General features: G+C 30.0%; 2 protein-coding genes across 2 annotated transcripts; both read right to left on the bottom strand.

The window, feature by feature from the left end:
* Positions 1–209: 209 nt before the first annotated feature.
* LOC145607593 (uncharacterized) lies at positions 210–1,476 on the bottom strand. Its single transcript, XM_081663195.1, has 2 exons — positions 614–1,476; positions 210–432 (listed from the first exon to the last, which is right to left on the bottom strand). The coding sequence occupies exons 1-2, from the start codon at positions 1,474–1,476 to the stop codon at positions 210–212; spliced, it is 1,086 nt and encodes a 361-aa protein (XP_081519321.1).
* A 4,445-nt stretch (positions 1,477–5,921) lies between these two features.
* Positions 5,922–8,004, bottom strand: LOC145607590 (uncharacterized). Its single transcript, XM_081663194.1, has 2 exons — positions 7,010–8,004; positions 5,922–6,171 (listed from the first exon to the last, which is right to left on the bottom strand). Exons 1-2 carry the CDS (start codon positions 8,002–8,004, stop codon positions 5,922–5,924), a joined length of 1,245 nt encoding a protein of 414 aa, XP_081519320.1.
* Positions 8,005–10,303: the final 2,299 nt, after the last annotated feature.

Genomic DNA, 10,303 nt, shown 5'->3' with positions numbered 1-10,303 from the left:
ACACTTTGCTAAATTAGCAAGTTGATGATTTATTACTTGTTAGAGAGAAAACATCTTGTACATACACACAAAGTATTAAAGACGTAGAACATAGTTTTAATTTCATTTAACAAGAATACAAAGACGTAAAATTCAGGTTTCTCAAAAATTCCCTACGTAAAATTAATTTAATTGTAATTTTACACTTCCATAATTGAATCTATTCAAGCTTAATAAGTTGGCGAGGTAGCCGTCAATGGTGAATGAGAATTCTTGCACACATACTTCCTTGCCCAAACGTGTTTTCCATTGATGGAGAACTTTGTTCTGCCATGCTCACTAAGAACTATTTTCATTGCCCTTGCATCGCGCACCACGAGCCTTGCATAAAGAGGTTGTTCACTAGCACCAACTTCTTGCATTTGTAGTGTCTCAATTATATTTCCAAATGAGCTAAAAACAAGACGAAATTTAATAAGTCGACCAAGATATATAAAAGTAATGAAGTGCATGATGAAACAAAATTTCCTATTTAAAAACGATACATACAAACAACTGAACAAGAACAATTAACCATGATCCAATGTAGCAAGTAAAAAAAAGAAGTGAAATAAGAAGGCAGAATAAAGATTACCTATTAATAAATTCACGCAATTCATACTCAAGAATAGGATAGCCTTTGGAAAATGTTAAAAAAATTGTTCTTTCACTAGGAAGAACATTTGGCTTTTCCTCAATCAGAGAATTTGCATTATTCACTCTCAATTGATCAAGTAATGGTTCAACTAGATCTCCTTGTAGAACTTGTGATTGACCTTCTAATTCATAATTAGATTTATTAATAACCTTATTAATCGAAAACACAGAACCATAATTTGAAGAACTAGCGCCAACTCCTAGAGATGATTTATGATTCAACACATTATATTGCTCATTTTTCAAGGGCACATCATTCATCTTACCAACCCTAGTAGTAAGATTAAGATAATTAACCAAATCCCCAATATCATCTGATAATTTCCCCCCATAATTGGACGATGACATTAAGGTGTGAGGGGTCGGTCTAAAACCACAAATTCTACCATCACCAATAACACCAAGACTTGGAGTACCACGAACACCAAACACGGAGGATTGAGGGATATAAGGCCTACTTGCTAACGCGATTTGGATAAGGTCTTGAAATGCCCTAACACAAATTTGTTTAACAAAATGATCAATACCAAGGAGAATACTAACACGGTTGTAATGAATAAATTTAAGGTCAACCCCTTCCCTATCTTTCCCTACAATAATTTGTAACATGGGAATTTCATTATAGTGAACCAAAGTATTGGACTCTACCACCTTAAGACATAGAAGAGTCTCCTCGAAAATAGACTTAAAAATGCTATCAGAATAGGTAATGATGTTGACTACATATTGTGCCATGTTAAGCCGCTCTAGCCACATCCAAAAGGCCACGACATTCATGGCTTCCATAGGCTCACGCCTCATGTTAAAGACTAACCTAATAAAGAGCTGGCGGTCAACATTATGAAAGGCAAAGAATTCTTCTTGGGTGATCGTACCCCTATCCCATGCCTTTTGGTTGTGAAAGGAAGACGAAGATGAAGAGGAAGAGGAAGAGGAAGAGGAAGAGGAAGAGTTAGCCATTTTTTTGGTTAGTGTTAGTAAGAAAAAATCAAACTCTTTGATATATCATATAATGTACAAGTATAATATATGATTTTATATAAATTATATAATACATCAAAGAGTTTATAAATACAAATAATGTGAAAAGGTACGAGTATCAAAGATAGAAGATGAAGATCAATGTGATGCATGTGCTTATTTGATTAGGAAGTGAAGAAAGAAAGACCCACTTACATATGAAAATTTTAATCAAATGAAATTACAATGTGCTTTCGTATGTCTAGATTGAGTTTACTTCTGTTGTGTTTAGGGCAAAGCCGCTATTTCAAGCACCTCAAGCACAATTACCCAAAAAAAGATATTAAGTAGAAGCGCTATAAAATTATGTAAAAAAAGAGAATAAGTTTCTACCATATTTATTCGATCTCTTATTTGTTGCCATTTAATTTGATCTGGCAATGCTATATTTTTAGTTTGGCCTCAACTTTAGTAGTGAATCAAAGAGATGATACGTTATTTTACACCACCGGTCTCATAATTTTTAAATATAAAAAGTTGATGATTTCGAATGAAAATGCGACTTAATTATTTAATGGTTTAATTTACCTTTATAAAAGTCGCTACCTTATTAAGCAGTGACTTTTAATAGATTAACCACTATCTAAGATAGCACTTTTGTTCTATAAGCTGAACAAAGTGATTTTTTTAAATTTAGTTCTACACTACAATAATTGGTAAATAAGTTTCATATGTGGTGTAAAATTGAAACACCACAAATGGGTAAATTACACCAAAGTATGGGAATTTATATAACTATGTTCTTATTTGTATGTTCAAATTCTTGTACCTATTCACAAATAATGCAACATTTGGGCTTTTTCATAGTACACATATTTTCAATTGACTATTGATTATGATTTAGGGAAAAGTCATGTCGAATCCTTGATAAATACGCCTTTCTATATATACTTCCAAAACATACATAAATTACTGAAATAAATTTAATTTATTTTTTTTATTTCAATCAACACCAATTATTATCACTACAAAGTTAAATCTCACTTGATATCCACTGCACACAATTATCAACAATCTCTTTAAAGCGCCCGGTAAAATTGAAACATTAAATAGATCACACAAAACTCAACTAGGCAATTAATACCAAAAATAGAAAAGAAGATCAATGGAAGAGCTTCCGACACCAACAAATATGTCGATCGAGCAACCCCTTATCACCGACCGCCCTAACTATCGGTGTCGCCACGCTACCGGTAAACACCACTCTTTCATCTCTTTATTTATTATTGCATTAAGATAAAACCTAAAATTTATGTTTTTGAATTTAATAGTTTCGTTATGAAATTCTAAGTATTTATTTTATCAACTTGTTTAAATGATAGTTACACACTGGGAATTTTTAAATTCTACTTGTTGTAATATTAAAGTACAAATTATCATTAAAACCAACTAACATACTTTGTACTCCTTACTTTTTAAGCCTTGCATAATAGATTCAAAATTTGATACTAATACTATGCATTGTCCATCCAAAATCTTACTTACTTTGATTATTCTTAGCTAAGTAAATTTTTCCAAATATTAATAAATTATATATATGCACTGGTAAATGTGAAACAAGAAATGCTTCATCATCATCTAAATAATAATAGAGGAAATTTATTTTGTAGTAATTTTTTTTTAAATCGTTAGTTGTTTATGCTGTAGTATATGTAGTTGATTGATATCTAAGTTAAGGAAAACTACTCATAATAATTTAGATTTTCGATCTAAAAATTTATATGTAATGTGTAACAACCAATACCAACTTATATATGTCTAAATTTTCGAAAAATTGTAGAGTACAAAAACTTCTTAGAAATGTTCAAGAACTCATATATGTCCAAAACCTAAATCTAAAGTCCAACAAATTAAATGAGATATTCAACAAATTATATAAAATGTCTAACACCTTGTACTTGTTTCACCAGAAATAATTATCTAAGATCTCCTGCCAAATTGACGAGGGTGATATTAATTAGACTTATCACAAAGGAGAGTTCTCAGCCTCAAGTAATGCGTGTCTTAAAACACTATAGTAAATCACGTATAATGTAATTATTACTCCCTTTGTTTAAAACACTGTAGTGAAGTAGGTTAAACCGTCAAAATAGTGTATTTGAATTATAATAAAAGACATATTAGACAATTTTTAAAACAGAGAGACTAATTGGTACTCATTTTATATATCAAAAAAAAGTCTACTAGTACCAAATGACAACTAAATTCTTAACGGTACCAAAAAAAAATACGCTTTGATATAAAGATGATTTTCAAGTACATACTTAATCTAATATCGAGTTTTACTAAAAATCTATTGATTGAGACACACGTTAGTTAAGGCTAAAAACTTTTCATTTGGTGGTTGTCAACAATGAAAAGAGTAAGAAGACCGTAACGTGTTAATTGACATGCCGGATTGAAGTACACTTGCTTGACCGTTTTGATTTCAGTTTCTCTTTTGAAATTTTTAAATTTTTTTTCATCATTATTTTCCTCTTAATATAAGTATACAACTATTCCTCAAAAAAAAAAAAATATAAGTATACAACTATGCATTTTCCAAGTGTTAGATGAATCTTATCCTTCCATACACTTGGGTTTGTACCCATTGGCTAATTTGAATAAGCAACCTCTCCATAAAAAAAAAAAAAAAAAAAAAAAAATACTCGTAATAATTAAATGAAGAAAGCCTTTTTCCCCTATTTTTGCTCTGTAAACCCAAAAACATAACTAAAAAAAAACATTTATTAAAGAACTTTAATGTTTAGTCAAATTTATAAGTTGTCTGTATTAATTAGGGGTGATAATGAGTTCTAACAATTTAGCCTAAAATGGGGAAAAAGTTGTGAATTACATGCCTACGAAGTAACTTTTAGAGATTATAAAAACTTGTTAATTTGTTGTTGTCAAAATAAAAAAATAAAAATAAATAAATAAATAAAAAAAGAAGAAATAAAGCTTCTTACATTCCTCCGTTTTTTTATATGCATACTTTGACAATTGCATTATTCAAATACCATAGTTGACTTAATTTTTTCACCTCTAAAAAAAAAAAAATGTTACAGTGTTATACTTCGTATAATATATCATATTACTGTATAATTTTGTTTTAATTTTTACTAATGCACAATTAAAGATATTAATGGTCAAAGTAACATCTCGACAAATATGCCGGTCAAACTGATGCATATAAAAAATATGCCGGTCAAACTGATGCATATAAGTTAGTAAGTTACATATGGAGTAGTGGACCCCATGATAAATTGAATAGTGGACCCCATAACTTCTTCTTCAGTTAGCAATTTGAGCCTTTATTTTTTTTATTTTTTTTATCACCAATGAAAACATTTTCTTCTTCTTTTTTAGAATTTTGTTTAGAGGTTGTTTTTCTAGAAAATTGAAAAGTGTTGGTCTTTAAGATTGATCAACATTATAACATTGAAAATTATTAATTGGTAAATAATCTATTGTAAGAGGACATCAAGTAAGATTTGATCTCCTAAATTTACTTCTCACAACTATGAAGTCACGTAATCAAATAATCTCACTATAAATTAAAAAGTAAGAAAGAGGATGAAAGTATGCCTGCAATGGAATTGTCTAAACGGTTTATACTGCATCGTTAAATATCAAACTATTAAAATACTTTGTATGGGATGATATGGGGTAATGCCATAGAGGTGAATAGAGTAACTTACACATACTTCTCTCGTTCTTATATAGTTGACACATTTGTTTTATTATGTACATTTGCTAATGCAGAAGTTGAATAAATGAACAATAATTTTAATAATAAACATGTTAAATTATAAAAAATTGATTTCAACTATCACATAATAAAATTTCTAAATTACCAATTCATTAAACATATAACACGGATTATTTATTACTTGTGCATCCCTTGTAATGTTCTACTACTTGAGGTACTATAGAGTTGAGAAAAGGGTCATGCTTAAAACAATATGCTACGTATTTAATAATTTCTAAATAATATGTAAATAGTCGTCACATTGTATAGGGTTGAAAACTACTTATTAATTTATCAAAGGGAGGAACAATAGATTATTGAGAGAATGGAAATTTATGCCAAATACATAATCCTCACTTCTTCATTGACTAGATAGGTAAACAAAGACAATATTTTAAGCTAAATTAAGCTAATATTGATAGTTATTGCAATAGACGAAATAAAGAAAAGTAATACATAATATATAGATTTCATTTGATTCTAGCTCCTTTCATAATCATCGAGAGTATTGAAAGAAGCTAAACTTAGCCATTTTAGATGGCGAGGATGGAGGTGAGTGAGAATTCTTGCGCACAAACTTCCTTGCCCAAACATGCCTTCCATTGATGGAGAACTTTGATCTGCCATGCTCACTAAGAACAAGTGCCATTGCCCTTTCATCGCGCACAAGAAGCCTTGCATATAGAGGTTGTTCATTCACACCAACTTCTTGCATGTATAATGCTTCAATGATGTCTCCAAAATTCCTACAAATTTAAACAATCATAAGAAAAAATAATTATAAAATCAATACGCACTTGTTATTGCGTAGTCCATACTAATTGTTATGCAACAAGCACAAAAACACAAGCAATAAATAAAACATGTTCAAAATTTCAGTTCGCGCAACTTAGATTTATTTAATTAATACAACAATGAATAAAGCACGTGTGGTAAATAATTTGTCTATTCAAATTTTTGGTGCAAATCAAATTCTACCAATTAAAACATGAAACAATGATAAAGAACACTAGGTAATAAGAAATACTTATTTAAATTATACTCAGTATTATAATTAAATAAAAAAAAAAATCTAAGAATTTATGACAATTAAATAATGCAACAATAGATAATTAAGCGCGAGAATTAGTACCTATTTTAATTAAGTGCGACTCATTTAAAAATCCCTATTTGAACTTTCGGTGCAAATTAAATTATATTGACAAATGCAACAACAAAAACACATAACAAAGTAAACATGGTAATAACAAACACTTAATTAAAATTTCCCCGCACGTCAAAATTAAATAAAAAAAACATTGATTTACGACAATTAATTATAAATGCAACAATAGATAGTGAAGTGTGGAAAATAGTATTTATTTAAATTACGAGTGATTCAATTTAAAATAAGGAATCAAGAAAGAAATTAATTCATGTACACATAAAATCCAAACTAACTTAATTAACAAGTAATAGGATGATAGATTATAATTTTTAAATATCATGCATGATACTCCATTTTAAAATACCGTATAAGATTAAATAATGCAAGTCATTTTTGAATTAAGATAAAAACCAACAAAAAGAAAAAAGAAATAATACCTATTGAGAAATTCACGCAACTCATTTTCAAGAATAGGATAGCCTTTGGAAAATGTTAAGAAAACAGTCCTTTCAGTTGGATGACTATTTGGCTTTTCTTCAAACCCTTGAAATTGAGATTTTTCACTCAATCGCATTTGCGCATACAATTGATCAACTACATTCCTTTGTAGGGTTTGTGGCTGGGTGTCTAAACCATAATTGTTGTTATTAGCTTGAATTATAGGGTCATAATTTGAAGAACTAGCACCACCCACTTTAAAAGAATAATTACCATTAGACACATTAAAATGATCCTTTTTCAAAGGCACACTAAAATCCCCAACCTTAAGACTAGGATAATTGACCACAACATCTGTACCATTATTCCCAAAATTCTCTTCATTAAGGGATGGCAAACGCGATTGATGTAAGGTTGAACTTAAACCCTCGACGTTTCTACCAATTAACCTACTCACACTAGCATTAGGGCTAACATGAAATAGACTAAATGAAGGACGATTAGGTTGTTGGGTACGATTAATTGGTACAGACGACCTATTCTTCAAAGCACGTTGGATAAGGTCTTGAAATGCAATGAGACATACTTTTTTTACAAAATAACCAATCCCAAGGAGAACACTAACACGATTCTCATGAATACCCCGAAGATTGAGTTGATCCTTAGTTTTCCCAATGATGCTTCGCACCATGGGAATATCATCAAGAGAAGTCAAACGACAATCGGACTCGGTGGCCTTAAGACACAAGAGAGTCTCCTCTAAAAAGACTATAAAAAGGTTATCGGAAAAGTTAAGGATTGTGACTACAAATTGAGCCTTTTCAAGCCGCTCTAGCCACAACCAAAAGGCGGTGACTTGCAAGGCTTCTGAAGGCTCACGCCTCATGTGGAAGACTAACCTAGAGAAGAGTTGGCGGTCGATGTTATGAAAGGAGAAGAATTCTTCTTGGGTGATGGTGCGACTACTACTATCACCCTCTTGACCCTCTTCCATTTGGTTTTGGAAAAAAGAAAGATGGTCAAGAGAAAGAAAAAGACAATTTTCTTGTATATTTTTTTGGTGTTTTTTTTTATGTTGTAAGAAATACTAATGTTTTCAATGGATTTATATATAAAAAAAATTGAGTACCAAAAGAGTAAATCACAAGAGACTTTATGATGGTAAATCCCAAGTAGTTTTAGCGAAATGAATCACGTTTGATGCATTTCAATATTTGAATAGTTTCTTTCATTTCATAAGAAAATATTTTTTTTTTTTTAAAAAAAAAAAAAAAAAAAACAGTTCACATGAAAAAACCAGCTAATTTACACTTGATCCTGATTGGTGAGAAATGATGTAAGATAGATATATTGAAAGAAAAGAGATACAAATTAAAGAGAAAACATAGAAAGAAATATCATTAGTTCTTTAGCATTAAAACATTTATGATTCTATTATTAATTCGTCTGATTTCTTTCCACATATATAATTATAGATATACTTATATATTTTACTATCTCTACTTCACAATATATTCAACTTTTGACTTTTTTTTACACTATATAGGGCCTGTTTCAGTTCAGTTCAGTTCAGTTCAGTTTAATTCAGTTCAGCTTCAATCAGTTCAGTTTAGTTCAGTTCAGCTTCAACCAGCTCAGCTCAGTTCAGTTCAGTTCAGCTTCTAATTTCCCTCTCTCATAAAATATTCATTTCAGCTCAATTCAGTTCAGTTCAGTTCAGCTCCAATCAGTTCAGTTCAGTTCAGTCAAGTTCAGCTCAATTCAGTAAATGTGAATAGGCCCTTATTTGCTAACTTTGAGTACATTTTTTACATACATGTGGCTATTTAATATTTATGAAAAACTCTTATTTGATTGGTGTTAATGTAAATTTTCAAAATATAATATTTTTTTTCTATTGATTAATGTATACACAAAGTAAGGATGTAATTAGTGTATTATTGGAAAGTATAAATGTCAAAATGTTGCATCTATTGTAATATAGAGGTAGTACTTTTTGCAACACCTACTTCCTCCGTTGCTTTATAATTGCAACACTTCCCTAAAATGAAAATGTCACAATAGTTGCAACACGCCATAGAGGAAGGTTTTTATGATAAAAATTGTACTATTACCTTTAATTAAAACACATGGCCCACTTGATTATTCTCCTAACAACCTTTTAACTCCATTTTAATTAAGTGTATTATGATATATGAGGTCCACTTTCTTAAATACTTTGATAAAATGTGTGTTGCAACCATAAAGAAACAGATGAAGTATTAATTAGACTATATTTAAGTAAAATAAAAAAAAATCTATTATATAATCATCTGAACCCATATACCATAAACCAAATTTATTTACTTAGCATCAATCAAATGGAACAAGTAAATAGAGACCGAGGAAGTAATTGTATCCAACAATTTTACTCTATACTCCCTCTGTCCCTTATTTTTAGCCCCATTGTCAATATTTGGGTCAAATTTTGAAAATTTTGACCATAAATTTTTGTTAATTTAAGAGAGATAATATTGTCATGTGATATTTTAATTTTGTTGGATTCTTCTCATTGTATATTTATAAATATCAAGAGTTTATAAATTTTACGCGTATAGAAATAGTGATAAATACGGTTAAAAATGCGTTTGGAAGACCATGATGGAGTTAGACATGTTACAATTTTGGAATATTTTATATCTCACAAATAATACTCCAAATATATAACTAATATGTAACGGAGATAGTACAGTATTACAAAAGACGAATTAAATGTCATTAAATAATAAGCAACCATCATCGTCTTCATTTGATCAATAATTTCAATAACTTCAAAGTCTTAACGATTGACTTTTTGTCCCAAAGAAAATGGAAAAAAAAAATTAAAAAAAAAAAAAAAATCTTAGCGAATTTGTTCTTGAGATTTGGGCCTTAACCCCTTTATATTCTCTCATGGATCCACAAACATTTCATGATCGATTTAAGGGTCCGGCCCATTCAGATTTCTGCTGATTCATTTACTATATGGGCTTCAGTTGGGCTATCACCTACAATTTGGATCATACCAAGATCCAACGAATCAACCTTACCAACTCTATGATCATTGTCATATTGAATTACACCTTCCTTCAATTTTGACGTTGAATGCCTAAGTTTTTTGGTATTTGATCTCCATTTTCTTCTCTCTTGGATTTTACTCAAAGAAAATTTGTGCTTAGCTTTTTTTAATAGAAAATATATTGATTCCTCTTTAAATTTGTTTTTTCGTGGATGAACGGGCAACACTATTTGTTGTTTGACATTTGATCCGTGCA

Source organism: Chenopodium album, chromosome 23, assembly GCF_948465745.1.
Source record: "Chenopodium album chromosome 23, dcCheAlbu1.1, whole genome shotgun sequence".
Taxonomy (NCBI): Eukaryota; Viridiplantae; Streptophyta; class Magnoliopsida; order Caryophyllales; family Amaranthaceae; genus Chenopodium; species Chenopodium album.
Note: the sequence above shows the minus strand (reverse complement) of the source record. Positions and strands in the feature narration are given on the sequence as shown.